The sequence below is a fragment of the Thamnophis sirtalis genome, unplaced genomic scaffold, assembly GCF_051295495.1.
Source record: "Thamnophis sirtalis isolate CommonGarterSnake01/CBP01778 unplaced genomic scaffold, rThaSir2_p1.2 scaffold_5, whole genome shotgun sequence".
Lineage (NCBI taxonomy): Eukaryota > Metazoa > Chordata > Lepidosauria > Squamata > Natricidae > Thamnophis > Thamnophis sirtalis.
In genome coordinates this window covers 79,573,379-79,590,827 of record NW_028261385.1, presented here as the reverse complement: position 1 = coordinate 79,590,827, position 17,449 = coordinate 79,573,379, and the positions used below count along the sequence as shown (strand labels likewise).

At 36.7% G+C, this 17,449-nt stretch overlaps 1 protein-coding gene across 1 annotated transcript in view; it reads right to left on the bottom strand.

Moving 5' to 3' along the window:
* The window catches only part of CNTLN (centlein), a 214,447-nt gene that overhangs the window by 48,326 nt on the left and 148,672 nt on the right, over positions 1–17,449 (bottom strand). Inside the window, exons 16-18 of the mRNA XM_087717005.1 lie at positions 14,735–14,897; positions 14,012–14,021; positions 9,305–9,525 (exon numbers count right to left, since the gene is read on the bottom strand). Of these exons, the coding sequence (XP_087573131.1) occupies positions 9,305–9,525; positions 14,012–14,021; positions 14,735–14,897 (394 nt within the window). The remainder of the gene's footprint in view (positions 1–9,304; positions 9,526–14,011; positions 14,022–14,734; positions 14,898–17,449) is intronic.

Sequence of the window (17,449 nt, the reverse complement as noted above, 5' to 3'; positions counted from 1 at the left end):
GACTGATTACATTTGAGAAACGTTAAGTAACACATAGCTGCACAGGTTTTTCTATGCAAAAGAATTAGTTAAAATGAGTAGCTTTTTATATATAATTACTGAATACAGCTAGTAACTGTTGCTGGCAAATCTCTCAACTTTATACTAGTTTCGGTTGCTAGAAAAACCTGAGATTATTTTACATCAGTTAAATTGTAGAGCAGAGCAGAAGTGGAGTGGATTGGGTTGGGTTGGAGTGGGGTGGAATGAGGTGGAATAGAAATAGGAATAGGATAGGATAGAATTTTTTATTGGCCAAGTGTGATCAGACACACAAGGAATTTGTCTCTGGTGCATAAGCTCATAGTGTCCGTATAAACAGCAAGTGATTAGGTCATGGGTCATAATCATTGGTTACAAACAACAATTGATAAATCATAAGAAACCAATAGGAGAAAATAGTAAGAAAAATGAGAGGATGAGAAAAGATGAGAAATGAGACAGTGATGTTTCAATAAAGGGAGCCATATTCTCCATATTCCACCCTTTTAAAATAATTTTAATGACAAATGCTGCATTAGAGAGTCAGAATATTTTAAAGTATTGGACTGATCTAGGTTAACATTGTCCATCAACCAGTGACTCTGAGTTAGTCACTTTCCCTCAATCCAGGCTACTTGATAAGTTTCTTGTGGGGATATAATTAACAGTCTGTTGTAAATCACTTGAACTCTCAGGAAAAAAAAGGCAGTAAATAAGAATAAGTAATCAATAAGAAAGGCAGTAGTATATTGTGGAAGACAAACATTTCAAATGTTTTGCTGATACAGGCACACAGAATCCAAATCAAGATAAAGAAAAAGTGATAAGACCAAGGGAGAAATGTTTGAATACAGGTGTGTGGATCTATTGCTACCTTTGCTACTTTTTACATAGTTGAAGTCGCGTAGGAAGCTCGTTTGGCTCAAAAACAAATGCCTACCTTTTTTCCCTTATATACAATTATTGACTGGTGTTATTCAAATCACAGAATGAAGTTCGACAGAGTGATCTCATATGCACTCTATTCAAAATAGAGTGGTAAAATAATATGTTATTTCACAGAGTATTTCAAGTGACAATCATACTTCTCCAAATTATCTGAAGTTTAATGTTAAAAACATAAGCATTGCCTTTGGCTGAGCTAGAGAAGGACACAGAAAGAAAGAAGAGAGTCACGTCCAATCTCGCATATACCCTTAGCTTGGACTCTGCTTTTCACACAGTTTATCTTACAAACATGATCCAAGTGACATTTCACAAATTCCTGGATAAATGTTGCTACACTCTGCCAGCAGAGAGACAGGGTATGTCATGCACAGATCAATAACAGCACTGTGTTTCATCAGCCTCAAAATCAAAAGGCTTCATCTGGCAAAAGCCACAGCCACAGCCCTTGAGGATCCAACATACTGTATGTGTACTGAGTACTCTACTTGGATTGTCTTCCACACATTCTACCAATGTAAAGTAAAAAAGCATCTGAAAAGGCAGCTATTAAAAAGAGTGCAAAGGACTTTTCATATTATAACTTCTAGAACAGTAAAATAAAATCCCAAGCTAGCTGCTAATTAAAAGATTAACAATGTTTGCTATTTCTTAGGGGATGATGGTGGTTATATGAATATAGTATCTCTAAATAGTTTTGTCCTACAAATAATAAAAGTCCTAACGGACATCAGCCCCATCCAGAACATATTAACAGCCCCATCTGAAACACTAATTCCTTGGTTATTGCTCCCCTACCTTTAACTAGCATTAATAAGAAGATTCTTAAATATGAATATATATAATGATAATATATGACAGTACAAAAACCTCAAAGTTCTTCAATGTTTTTCTGACATTACAATATTTATTGGTTACTAACTTGAATGACTTTAATAAGGGAATAGGAATAAAATCTAAATGCTATATTCTATTTAAAAGATCTCAAGAAAGCATGCCTGGAAAATTTGCTCCTTTAACAGAACCATTACCTTTTCCCCTTGAAATATGAATCACAAATTCTACATAATCAGAATTTCAAAGTGTGGTCTTAGTTTTCCAAAATGCAAATTTTATTTGGACTTAATAAAACAGTAGGTTTTTATTTAACAAAAGCTAAAAACAACAATAGTTTTAAGCTCCATGTTTCAAGAAAGAATTAGTATTCTTATTTTTAAAACTAATAAAGAACTTATTTTTTTCTTAATATATGATTCTAAGAGGCTTGAATTTTCTACCGAAGGCTACAATTTATAATCTAGCATTCCTTTCTATATATTTTATTTCCGCAAAATGTATATCAGAAGTCAAATATAGTCCTAAATTGAGAACAGAAAGAAGATAAGCATACTGTACAGTATGCTAGTCGGTGTAATAATATTTCATTTCAAAATGCTGTTAAAAACTTTAACTAACTGTAAAAGCTTGTATATTCTGTTTAGGGGTGCACAAACAGTCGGAGTTAAAAATATCTGCTTCAAATGTTGCAAACACAGAGCAAATCATACTCAAATCAAGTTTTCTCCAAGAATTGGGACAAGATGACGTTGGTTTGTTTTTTTAAATTGAATTCCTACAGCTGTGGAGAACTGGAGAGTGCATTAGTCAATAAAACAGCAGGCATAGGTTTCATCCCCGCTGACATTGACCGGAGTTAGTAAAAAGAAAGAGGGGGTAGATTAAAAAAAGTCAGTTATGCACTTGGTTGGAGACTGAGAATCATTTTGGACATAGGACAATGACTGATGCTTGTTTGGTAGCTCAGTTTAGTGTTGTTTTTAAATTCAAAAAATATTTTTCCTACAGAAATTTTCTTAGGTAATGTTCCAGGTAGGGCTGGTGTGTCTTGAGTTCAGGACATAGCTGTGTGCATTTTCCCTGCTCCTTTGAATATTTCTGGAGACCTTCAAACTGCTTGCCAATTACAGTTGACACAAGAATAATTCCTAAATCCTGAATCTCTGCAAATAGTCTGTAACTGAACCTAATTTAGTTCATACAATACCAAGAAAATGGCAGGAAATGTTTTTAGTTTCAAAACACTAAAGAGTTAAAAGTGCAAAGGAACACAGTGATACAGTAATTGTTACATCTAAGTATGATCAAATAGTTTTTAAAATGTGTAAATAGTTAAGTCACAATGGAAGTGCTAGAAACTTTAAATTTTTCTCCTGTGAAAAGTATACTTAGTATAGTAAATTAGTGAATGAAAAAACAAATAGTATTAAATGTTTTGGGGAATTACTATCTTACAGTACCATAGGATTTTCCCCCAGGTTACAATCAAATAATTTAAGGTTCTTTATATTATAATTGATAAGGTGCAGGGAATATTGGCTTGCAAAGTATTCTCTAGGTTAGAAAGCCCAGCTTGCACACAGTAACATGAGTATGTTTGGGTAATAACTAGGTTTTGGTGTACTCAGGAGACATTGACCAGAAGATGTCCAAACAGTACAATGCTTACCTTTAGCCACCATTCAGTCTATATACTTTCTCAATAACCCTCAGTGGATCGCAATGGCCAACAGACTCATATAGTGACAATTGTATCGTATGAAAGATTGTAACTTAGACTAAAGGAAAACTAAAAGATAAAGAGCTGAAATTAATGAAATAGAGTTTATTTTATTTATTTATAAATTTTATTGGCTGCCCACCTTACTATAGGCTAACTCTGGGCGGCCTACAGTTACATCTAAGTTAAAACATGGAAAGTTAAAACCAATAGAACTAGAACTAGAACAGAACAGAATACTTTATTTAGCCAAGTGTGATTAGACACACAAGGAATTTGTTGCCCGTGTAGGAGCTCTCGGTGTACATGCAAAACAACACAGTAATAATAATCAGAATAATGACAGCAATAAGAGAAGGTAGTTGGAAATAGATTGTCTGTGAAATTAAGCTTTCCTCCTAGAATAGAATATTTGAAAAGTCTTATGGGAAAGAATCTTTGGGCAGAAGTAACACTTTTTCTATCTTAGTTGGTCTATGGTTATAGCAAAACCAGGTTTAGTTCATTCTTATTCAAATTTAGGATTGGGAACTCATTTAAATAGTAGACTATGGTTCTAAGAAATGATGCTTCATATGTAAGGTAAAATAGTTTTTATCATTCAAAACTGATTCCTGGTGATTTCAGGAGCATAGCTGTTTTGGAAACAACATGTAAAGATTTGCTGCTGGATTCTTCTGGAATCATTTGTGAACTTTCTAGTCTAGGCTACTACCTTGGTATTTCTTGGTGGTGTGTTTAATATTATTAAGGTCTGATCTTGCTGAGTTTAGTCAGATAGGCTGCCTGCTCTATTGCAATTCCATAACCTACAACTCAGGGGGGAAATTCAGCAGGCTCTGACAGGTACTGGAGAACCGGTAGCAGAAATTTTGAGTAGTTTGGAGAACCGGCAAATACCACCTCTAACTGGCCCCAGAGTGGGGTGGGAATGGGGATCCTTCCCCTGCCACATCCACCAAGCCACACCCACAGAACCAGCAGTAAAAAAAATGAATTTCACCATTGCTACAACCTACATTTTAGGGAACGTAAAGAATTTGGGACTGAACAAGAGCAGTAAAACTGAATTGATTTTGAAGAATAGTGAAAAAATAAATGTAATGGCATTTTTATTTTTTGAGGGTGCCTTTAAAAAAAAACTGAACACATGTATCTTTTTTAAAGTTATGCCAAATGGAAGCAGCAGCTAACTCTAAAATGTTCAGAAGTCTTTCAGTGTAAAATGAAGAAAGCATCAGGTAGCCAAGATTTCCTTTTACAAATTACTAACAACGCTGGAAATGTTCAAGAAGTGCCTACAGTGGATTTTAAAGTACTATTGCAGGAATTCTTTAGGTTGAAATATGGCAATATCAAACAGAGACCTTAAAAAGAAAGAGAACAGTTACACATCTGGAAGAATGCTCCTGAAGAACTGCTTTCAACTTTTGTGTAGTGCTACCCAAAGGAGCTGCAAACAGTTACCTAGTGGGTTGAAAGTCTGTTCCTTTTTTAAAATCCTGGCCTTCCCAGATGAAGATGGTTCGCTCTGCTACTAAGTCCTTTTCTGATGTCAAAGGCAACCGATAAAACAATACAATTACTCCTATGGTGCCACTTCTAGAGCACTATGGGAACCATAGCAAAGGATTCTGGGTAACTTTGTAGTTGTGGGTTCTTTATAATTGGGTTGCTACATTTAAAAGACAATAATTACTGATTTAAATTACAATATGGCAGTTTTGCACTGAATTGTACATCCCTTGTGTCTCTATGTGTTTTTGCTGTGCAAATGTTATATCTTACCCATGTATAATTGTCATTACTCTAGTACATACAGCAGAGGATGTCTTAATCTGAGCAGACATCTGGTGATGAAAATTACAGCACTGCCATCAGGCATGGGGAATGCAGGAGAAAGAAAACAACAACTTTAAAAAAAGTTTTTCCCCTGGATTGTGCCCATAATGATATTTTTCAAAGGAATCTCTGAAATATCACATCCCTTCACAGCAATATAAAGATTCTGTGATTTTGAAACCCTGTTTGCACAATTTAATTTATTTATTTACAAAGTCCTTTAGATAAATATGCATCATGAATCTTAGGAATGGCAGGCCACATTTCTTGATTTGCAATAAACCTATAGTAGCATTGCAACACATCATATGCATATAAAGCTGTGTTTTAAAAAAATACAGTAAAAGGATTACACAGAGTCACTTCATTAAGTTGGGTGGCTATAGAAATTGCATAAATAAATAAATATAACATAGACTTTTGTAATGTAATTACTATTATATGCTTCTACATACAACATATGTGTCTATAGCTTTTCATCTACATCAATACAGCTACATAGGAATCAAGGGACATTGCCAATACTCAAATTGCAGATATTATAATGGTTAAATATGAATAAAATCTAGAACATCTAAATTGAGAACAAATCTCATATTACCACAGCATTTGAGCACTATACTCAAGTGTGATTGTATAAATATCTGTCAGTTAACAGACTATTTTCTTCATCTCTATTTAATAAAAGGTTATCTTCTCTATGAACAATATGTATCAACATTTACAAAGCTGAGCTATTATATTACATAAGTAGAATGTTACATGAATATGGTGTTATTATATGTTATTATGTGGAATAAAATTCTGTTAAGCTACTGGCATTTCAATTTTAAACTTTTTAATCAATTCAGCCTTTGTTTTTGTTCCTATTCCATCCTTCTCTGTATTTCAGAGATGCCAAAGATAATATAGTATACCATTTCTTATTACATCATGAGGAACATAGTACATGAAAATACCTGCTGTTGTTCATAGACTATTAAAATATTCAGTATCTAAATCAATTTCTATTGAGAAATAGAGTTTCAGAAAAACAAGTTTTTTTCCTTAAATGCCTACATTTTATATCTGCAGTTTTACTAAAGGTATTTTATCTCCTTAATTGCTACTGGTCAACAGCTACAGCTTCTTTTAAAGGATAGATTACTTCTTTGGTAGCATTATTAAGACTATCATAACTGCAGATACTAGTATAGACATTTGTCAGAAGTCAACACAGACCTGAAGGCACAAATAATAATAATAAAAAAATATTTGAAAGCAAAAATTTATTTATAATTTCAGCTTTGGAGTCATACAAACCTACAGTTGTTCTGTGCAGTTCACATTTAAAAAATTAAAAATAAAACAACATATTTCAGAGACAAAAAATACACCTAACTAAAAGAAAGAAAGAAACAGCAATCAAAGGGATTTAATTTGGTCTTTAACAATTTGTGGAAAAGTATTAGAGCAATCTCTAGAGGGATAGCATTCCAAAGCACAGGAACATGCTTCATGGGGCCCACAAAGTGATCCTACTTGATTGATGGGATCTGAAATGTCTCCACTCGAGCTGGTCTCACTAGACCAGTGGAAAAATATGGAAAAAGGCATTCCCCCAAGTAGCTGTGAAGGGCATTATAGTGATAACCAGGACCTTGAATTGCAGCCAGAAGTCAACTGACAGCTAGTGCAGTTTAAAAAATGGTAGGTGTATGTGCTCGTATCACAGCATACTTAATACTGCATTCCTGCAACACTGCTCTGGACCAGTTGTAATTTCCCTGTCTTCAGCAAGACTGAGAAATTACATGTAGAGTGACCAAGGCTTAAGGATCTCCCTATCCAACAAGGACGTACCAGATGAACCTGTGCAAGGGCCTCCTTGGTCACAGCTGCTATCACAGAAGTGGTGAGTGCAAGAGGATCACTAGATTGCACTAGTTTCACATAGGAAGTTCAACCCCATTAAAAACTAAAGATAAAATGTCCCCAGAACTGGAGGTGGGGATGAGGGGATCAAACAAACAGCCATTTTGTCTTATCAGGACAGAACCTGAGTCTATTCCTTCTCACTCAAGCCTGTCTAGCTTCCAGACACTTGGGCAGGTCTTCAAAAGCATCAATTTGTTGGCCCAAGCTCAAGAGACGTAATTAGGTATCATCAACATATTGATCATACCTGACCCCAGACTGATGAAGTTACCAAGAAATTTCAGGTAGATATTAAACAAAAAGAAAGAAAAGGTCAAGCCCTGTAGCACCGCTGTTTAAAGGGGATGCTGAGAAAAAAAATTAGAATTGGCACATATTTAAATATTTTGCCTGGATTCTCACATCTATTTTATATTATTTACTTTTTTTGTACAGCATTAATGTTTCTTATATGTTATGGCTTATCTTTTTATGTATTAGTAATACCAGCAAGAAAAAATATGGTGTATTATATTCATATCATGTGTCATATTTATGCCAGAAACAATTCACCAAAAAGGGAAGATCCAAGACAAAAAACATAATTAATGAATAACTGCTGATTAACATTATTTTCTTGTAAAACAAAGTAACTATATTTATAGAATCAGCTGATCTTGCATCTACACGTAGCAATCACTCTCTCACACAAGTAAATATTCTCATATATTAACACACAATTACTGTTACAGAGAAATGTACACAGTCTGCTTCCTCCATCCAGAAGAAAAAGAGGAATAAAACAGGAGAATGAAGAGAAGGGGTATGCACAGGGAAGGAAAAAAAGAAAAATCTTATTTAGGTGTGAAGAATGAAATAATTAATTGGGCAGATTACTCTAGCTAAGCAATGACGATTCTAAAGTGATTCTTCAAAGTTATCCATGTTTTTCGGCAGTACCAATGTTTGTAATCATTTATATCTCTTGCTTATTCCTTTGGTTTCTACAGATTTTTTTTTATTCTTATCAATTAATGTAAAGTTAATCCTTCAGAATCAGTGAATGTAAGATGAGCCCTTCAGTTCAATTTAGGGAAAGGCGCTTCATACATTACTAGTCTTTTTTTGACCCAAGTCCTATTTTAGCTAATTAATTAATTGCATGAATATCATGCAAATTCCTACTTGCATGGAGGGAAGTGTATATCAATTTATTGGGTCCTGGATGATCAATGCAATGTGGACATCCAACTGCATTTACATTGCTGGCATTATGTGGAAATCAGCTACAAGAAAGACATAGAAAGTCTTTTTGACTGGACTATGGCTTTCTAAACTACCAGTACATGTGTGTTCCAAAAGGGCATTTATAGTGTTACTAAATCTGACTGTATTTAAAAGGAAAGGCCATGACACAATTCAAATTATATTCGAAGGTAGAGATATAAAGATATAAATGCACTTGCTGATTCCATGTTATAGCCCATAATTATATAAAAATTAATATATCTTTATGAGCTGTGGGGATGAACCAGGAAAAAAATGCAAACTGACCAGTGCACAAAATGCTGATCTTTTATGAAAATACGTTTGCCTACTAAAGTCAGGGCAAGTACCATAATTATAAATGCATTCAGACATTTCAGTGGCCCTTTGTGTATAATCTACAGGAGATTTTGTAAATGTGATATAATTCTTTACATCAATTATCAGGAGAACCTGTCTCCATGGCTGCCATTTCTATTTTCATATAACTGATCCAGGAAAATAAATCATATGAAGCGAAATATGTATCGCTTGAGAAACGAACCAATTACAGCCTTGTCATCTTCGTATCTTGCCACTTCGTATTCAAAAGCATCGTGCATCAACTTGATCTTTTCGGACAGATTTGTGAACCATCTGCATGATTTCAGTAAATAATATGTCCAATTTCAGGGTGATTTTCAACTTTGTTTGGAACTCATAGGCTTACAATTACAGCCCTGCACATTTAATTACTAAACAGATTTTTGTCATATCAAGACTACAACAAACTTTTACCTGAACAGTTTGTTTGCTGGCCTGAAGTTGCTGTTTCGTTAAATGCAACTGGGATATTAATCTTTTATTTGCTTCTCTGGACTTCTTGAGAGATGATACTGCTGTTCTTTTTGATTTCTGTACTACAGTTAACTGCTGCTGTAAAGATGTGATACGTCCCCAAAGTGACACGGAGGAGCCAGGTTTCTGGACCATGATACTTCTTATCTTTTCTCTGTTAACTAAACAAGTTAATATTGACCAATTACTAATTTGACACTACAAATCTGTTAGCTTCAAAAAATGGCGCTTTTTTTTGCAAAAGATTTTCAGCAAAACATCCAATAGAACCAATCCCAATCTTCCCTTGCAACGAAACACAATACATACTGTACAGTTGCAAGGATATATTTTCATATGCCTTAATGGCAAAATTGCAAGAACATTATATTTTGCTGGCCAAAATGGTAAACTTGCTTCATTTATGAGTTGCTCCTCTTCATCGTATTATCCAGAGTATATTAACTTAGCATAAGTTAATATACAAACAACAAACAAGTAACTACATTGCAAACTATATTAAAAGTCTAAATTTTTTTGTAGTCTCCTAGTGAAAAATGTAACCTGAAACTCCCCAAAAAATTCTATATACGCCATAGCCTAAAAGTCTGTGAAGTCTTCTTCTAAAAGATGAAGTAGGCTGAAGACATTGAATTTTAAGATGAATGAAACACATGTTTTTATTTAATATTATTAAACAACTATATCTGCCTGGCCCAGGTCCTTGGAAAGGGCTCAACAGATGGACAAAAATGCTAAATCCAGTAAAAACATCTGGCTGACTGTACAACTGGTCCCAGAGGTTATCAGTACATTGGATGCCATACTGCAAAATCTTGGACAGCGCTTAGAAAATATGAGCATTGACAAATTTTTCATCCATCAATTAAAACAGGCTACAGTGCTTGGATCCATAGATATATTTTGCCAATCCATTAAGGTATTCTAGTTTAGGGGAAGAATTTTATGCATATGAAGGGTAACATCAGCTAAAAGAACGGGTAGCTGTGATTTCACATTTTTATGTATATACTGTAGTAATAATAATCACAAATAATTTTTTTATAATTTTAAGATTGGAAAAAGGTTAGAGTACTATTTTGCAGTCTTTTAAAAATCTGCTTTCTACTCTGAGTGAGAAGCATAGCCCATAAAATCTGGGGTAGTGAAGGAAATAGCTTTGAGAATACATAAAGGCAGTAGAGGAAAAAACCCTACTTATATTAAGACAAGCTTAATATAATATATTAAGACAAGCTTAATGGACCAGGGAAGAAGTTGGTTCCTCTTTTCTGATTGCGTTTTTGTGTTCTTCAATGCGTGCACTTATTCTTCTGTTGGTTTGTCCGATGTATGTGGTGGGGCAGGTGGGGCATGGGATTTCATATACTCCTTGATTTTCTAACTCAATTTTGTCTTTGGGGTTTCTTAGGATGGTGGATATTTTTCGGTTTGTGCAGAATGCTGTCTTGATGTTGTGTTTGCGGAGGATTTTGCTGATTCTGTCTGTGGTGCCTTTTATGTATGGGAGGAAGGCTTTTCCATTTTCTTATTCTCTGTCCTGGATTTTAGTGGGGGCTTCTTTTTGGATTAGGTTGGTGATCTTATTTCTTTGGAACCCTAATCCCCACTGGGCTGGAGGCTCAGGGTGGACCAGCACCCCCTGGCTAAGAGAGAGATCCTGTTCTGGGATATCCTCCACCGACGGAAGACGGAGATGTTGATCAAGTCCATGAACCACAGACGTCTGGGCAAGTACGGAGCCACCAGAAGGACCTCTGCCTCTTCTGCTAGAAGCTTCCTGATCACCCTTGGTATGAGGGTGAGCAGAGGGAAAGCATACAGAAGGCCCTGAGACCAAGGACAGTGGAGTGTCTGTCTCTTCGGCTCCCAGTGTCTGAAATCTGGAGAAAAATCTGGGAAGTTGAGCATTTTCCCATCAAGCGAACAGGCCCACTCTTGAAAAACTGAACCATTTGGATAGCTGGTGGAAGAGGTTTGGATGGAGACGTCATTCCAATTGGTTCACGGTGGTCTGGCTCAGCCAATCCGCCTGGTCGTTCTGGAGATATGGCTGGAAGTCTGCAAATGACCACCAATAGGAAGGTCAATTGGCTCCCCGGAAGGGTCTGCTGTCAGACCTTCAGAAAGGCCTCCTGCCATAAAGTTTAGTTCTATCTCTGTCTCGGAAGGCCCATCTACCCTGGTATCTGTCTGTTCGCTGGGGATAAGGTTGCTGAAACTGGAGGACAGGGATCGCTGATTCAGCTGGACAAATGGGCTGCCTACGAGAGTAGGGCAAAACTCTGTGGTCTGCCCGTCTGGAGTTGGACTGTAGAAACCTCTTCTTCTCCTTTGTCTCCACTAACACAGGATCAAGGGCCTCACCAAACAGGTTGGTCCCTTTAAAGGGAGCCGAGGAGAAATTCTGGCTAGCAGTTGGCGGAGCGAGATAAGGGTAGCCCTGTTAAAAAATGATGCCGATGTAGTCTCTCTGGTGGTCCAGGCTGATGCCTGATGCGCCTTGCAGAATGAGGTTTTCACTTTCTTATCCTCAACTTTCATCCCCTCCATTAGATCTGAGGGTATGAGGGCCAAAGACGTTACAGTGACCACCTAGGCATTCACCTTGGACCATTGGAGAAGCTGCTCTAAGTCAGGACCAACTGAATAAAGTCTTTTATCGCTCCCACTGGGGGCAGCCACTGACCCAGGTTCCATCCATTGACTTTAGACAACGTCAAGGAATAGGTATGGGGAAGGAACCACCTCATGCTCTGGTGGGGGTTCGGTAAACAACTGCTAACTTTGGTCCAATGACTCCTTGGATCTGAAGAGGAGCTAGCCCCCCCCCCCAGTTTTGTGATGGACCTGGCTTTATACAGGAGGGACTTGGAAGAGCACAGGCTTGAAGAGATTTGTAAAGGTTGACCTATTTGCAGTCATGCCCTTATCCTCCGATAGGTCTTGGTCAACAACCTCGTCTTCCTCCTTCCCCACCAGTGATCCCTCACTATGCACTGATGGCCTAGAAGAAAGAGGTTCCTGCAGGGATATCAAATGTACCTCCCTCTGGGCCTGCCTGTCCAGAGATGGAGCATTCTCAAGTAAGTGTGGAAGCGAATGGCTCCTATACTGAAAAGCAACTTCTATCCCCTGAACAATGTCCTCAGAAATATAGTCCCAAAGTTCTTGGGTTAGCCCAGGGACTTATGGGGCGAGGGAGGTTGCTGCCCCAGCAACAGGTGTCGCAGGGAGGAGAAGATCCCTGTGGGGTAACGGTTAGGTTAAATTCTGTTGATCTGCTCAGTAGAGGAGAGATTATTAGTCACATCCAATGTGCTCAGACTGAGTTGAGAAAACGAAAGCAGTTGAGCCAGGGAGAAGTGGCCAAAGCTCTTCTAACAAACTCAGTCACTGGGCAGATGAACAGAAGTTGAACCCACGCTTAGATTCTCCAAGCAGTGCACAGGCGAATGAAACATTCACTTCATGTGTATTAGCTCCTCCTAGAACAGAGATTCTTAAATTGTCCATCCAATTTCCCTTTTTCAGTCTGGAATAATGTTGTGACCTTAACCCTAACCCTAACCCACCAAAAACCAGACAAACCATTACAGCAGTGATTATTTCGAACAAGATCCTCGAATCACAATCAATCGATTACAAAGTGCTCCATTATCTCTAGACTATACCCAAATTATTCTCTTGGAGTAATTATCTTTAATTTAAGGACTACTGTTCTAGAATACTACTTTTTCATAACAATGCTTACGCTAGACTTTCCTTAATCTGTTTAAATATTCAAGCAAATATGTGTTTCAATATTTGAACAGACATTTGCATCAGAATGTTGTCAGGTAGAAAGAGAATTTTATGCTTGTTTATTAGTTAATCCAATTTACATAGCTGTCCATCTCACAAAACAAGGGAATCTGGACAGAATAAAGCAAGGCTGAAAGAATTAATAAATACCTAAAACAATTATCCTTGTTGTTATTATTAAAAACTTAAAAACTATAGAAACAAAATTAAAACAAAGAAATGATAGGCAGTTAATATTGAAAAAATCTCCCTTTTTATGCCTCTGTAATCCCATACTATTGCAAAATGTGATGAAGGTCGGTTTTCACATTGTTATTTCTAATAGGATTACTATACTTGTGTATGACTTATGTTTTGTATGAGCTGGACCCAAATTGTGTTGCATCAGAATGCAAACGCTTAAGACTGGATTTAGTGGTCACTTTATTATTGTAAATGTGAACATACATAATATAATAGAATCTGAACATAGCTGACAGTTGTATAAGAGTTTAAATCATCTCAGTGTAAAATAAATAATGTTGCACAATTTCAACACCTCCCTTTATTAATATGTTTTAGAGAAACAATGGGAGTATGCAAATGACATAAATTCGCTGTTTCTAAGTCATTCACTAATCTATGAGGAAATCTTTAAAAATGCTATTGAAATGGCAGTTACAAATTATTTGCCAATCCTCCTACTTAAAAGAGGTATATGTCCATATTATAAAGATTAGGATATGCCTGCATTATTTAAAGTGAGGAAATAGAAAAAATGATCTCAATTAATAAAGAATCTAAAAAAATAATAATTTTATAGAAGGAAAATTATTGGATTCAAATATAAAAGATCATTCCTACTGCAAAATTCCTAGATGGATTTTTAAGGAAATTAAAAGGGCTAGTGAACTGTCCTTGGCAAATATGCTTTCCAAAACTCATTGTGACAACTATTCTCATGTAGTCTGACATAGTCCTTTTGGGTTGTGAACTTAAACTTTGGATCACTGGTAGTAGGTACATGTTTTTATATTTATCTACCATTTTATATTTATCTTTTTATACCATTTTATAAGCCCAGAATCACTTCAGTGGTGGGATGGGAGCATGGGTGGCATTCAGCCGGTTCACACAAACCAGATGTTAATTTTGCATCCAATTTGCTGAAACGGCTGTTGCAAGGATCGGATGATCCTGCCCACCCTTCCCTTCCTCTCTCTGGAGTCTCCATGTAGGGCTCCCATGGAGGATCTGGAAGGGAGAAAAACAGGCCTCCAGGAAGTCTGGAAACGGGCCCATTTCCAGCCTCTGGAGGGCCTCCAGAGCCCATTTCTAGCCTCCGGAGGCCCTTTTCACCCTCCTGGAGGCTTGGGGAAAGCCTCCGGAGCCTGGGGAAAGTGAAACCCCTGCTCCCGCCAGAAACGGGGCAGAGAATTGGTTGCTAACTTTTTTCAATCCCACCCCTGGATGGGAGCATTTACATTATATATAATAGACAGTGTTATTCAGTTACTTTTATAAATATTTGTCAGTGGCATTAAAAAAGCAGCATAAGTGAATGCACTGAAGTAACTCAAATCTTACCTTTTTCTGACGTAATTTGCTTTCATTTCCTGAACACATGCTGCTTGGAATTATTTTATTATTCTCAATCTTATTTTGTTCTTGCTGTTCATTTCTTTTTGTCACTGAAATATGATGTACTGCTCTTGTCTCCAGGTTTTCAAAATTCAGTATTTCAGAGTCACTAAGAAGAATGCATTTGAAAAAAAAAAAAAGATTTACCGGTTTTAGATTTAATTGTCTATAACTGACCAATTGTAGAACAAATAAAGTCATTGCTATAACTTCTGTACATTTAGAGTTATAGGAAATACACTTCTGCAGAACCCACATTGAGAACCTTCTACAGCAGAAGACATTTTTGGCAGGAGATGCATCCTATACTTCATGCTCCTGGGCATGGTTCCCTTTTCTCAGTGATTCCTAGTTATCTGTATGAATAAAAATATGCAGAGTAAATCATCCTGGATAACACAAATATAGGAATAATTATTTAAAGAACCAAGTTGTGGGTAAGGGCTATTTCATTGTGCTATCCATGTATCCCAAACAATGGTGATTAACAAATTTTCCCATAGAAATGGGGCAAGTGATCTTCTAAAAAATAGATAGATGACAGAACTACTTCTCCAACAATACATCAAACCATGCCTAAACATCAAGATAGTACTGAATTGATGTAACACTGTGAAACTGTGATCATGCACAAATTATCACAAGGTTTTACATGTTGAAGAGTGAGATTCATATCGAATAGGGAAAAGTTGAAGAAGAAGGTACAGTTCCTGTAGAATATGCTTTGATTTGCAATTGAATATCTTAGCATAAGTAATGGAAGTCAACTGAGGAAAAATTATAGGGAGACCACTGGGCCTATTAACCTAAAAATCAGAAAGCATTTAGAAAAAACATCAGGTTTCAGCTTATATATATGAAGCAGCATATAATGGAGTTGGTAGGAGATGGCTTTCCAGTTCAATGTGCTGAGATGATGGCAAGAAAGAAAATAAGTATATTTATAATGTACTGGACATTTTTGAGGTATCAAACCAATGTTTTAATTTCCAGATTTCTTAGTTGAAAGTGTTGAATGAGGTATTTTGCTTTCCTGAGCAGTATTTGTGACACTTCTTTAAACAGAATATAACACTTGTTGCCCCTCACTCTAAATAAACTTTTCAGGTTTTCAAAGAAGGATGCACTGAAGGAACAAATAATGTCTAAATGAGCACTGATGAATTCCTACGGTGAAGTTCGTTTTGAACTTCAAAAGGGTTCTCTATATAAGGTCCATTATCTCATAAGATGATTATATGATCTTATCACTGGAATGTGTTCAAGGACATATATTTAGAATCAGAATGAATAGGAATAATAATAAGCTATTCTATTTTTTTCTACAGCAGTTGAGCAGCTCAAAATCTACATTCTCTGATCTTCACATTTTCTATTCTCATTTTTATGTACCTTTCATACAAGTTTTATAGATTGTAATGCATGGGAAGTCACTTGTCTGTTTTAGCTATAACGCAATAAAATTAAGTTGATCAATACCGTAAGTGAAAGAAATATACAAAAGAAGTCAAGAATGTGAAAAAGGAAGAGGAAATGATGTGCACATTCCACAATGCAGATGCCATCCCTCCCAGACTACTGCTGTTTTGTCAGCAGTCCAGAGATGGGTTGCTCCTCGTTCGGGAGAACCGGTAGTGGCAGCGGCAGGAGGCTATACCCACCTGCCGGATGTTTCTGCATATGCACAAGAGCATCGTGTGCACGAGCACGAGCAAACCGGTAGCACTGGTATTTGCAATCCACCTCTGCAGCAGTCATATTATTTATGCAAAATGGGGATAATATGAACCTAAAGAGGGAGAATGTAGCAAACTTTATAAACAGGCAATGCCTACTAGAGGAAGGGAGGGAGGGGGGAGGGAATATAGATTAATGTCAGTTCAAGCCTTCTACTATAGTCTGAGTAAATAAGAAGCAAAAAAACTATTGATCCTAGGAATGTTTGGAATTCTGAATGCAGGAAAGAATGAGCTCAGGAAAAGAGAACCTCTAAACTCTAATCTCCTCATAAAAAGAGACCATAGAAGGGTTTGTATTTTTTTTGGGGGGGAGATGGGAATGGAGGGGAGTTGAGAAATGTTTTCAAATATGTCTCCTGTCTACTGTGTGGACAAATACCTGCATTTATCTTGGCAATATTTCAGAAGTGGTTTGCCATTGTCTGCTTCCCAGGGCTCAGAGCGAGTGATTGGTCCAAGGTCACCCAGCTGATTTTGTGCCTAAGGCAGGACTAGAACTCCCTAATCTTCCAGTTTCTAGCCTGATTCCTTAAATGCTATACCAAACTGGTTCTCTCATGGGACGTTAGTCTTCCCTAATATGTACTGTAACAGGCTTTATGATTTATAGAGGAGAAGGCGATCATAAAAATAAATTAAAAATAATAGCAGGCCATAAAGGAATACTTTGTTCACTGATCAGCTGTTCAGCTAGTTGGGCAGCCGAAGCACTGCAACTGGTGGAAGCAATGAGGTCTAGTAGCATTGGAGGCACATAAGTGCATATTTTGGGGCAGAAACAGTGAATTTATTGGCTTATTTTAAAAAAAACTCAGGTAGACCATGTGAAGCCTGCAGAATATATGTTGTGCAGAACACTATCCATTCTTAGGACCAATTCAAGTTTGGCAATAATAAATTCAGCACTGGTAGCAACAAACTT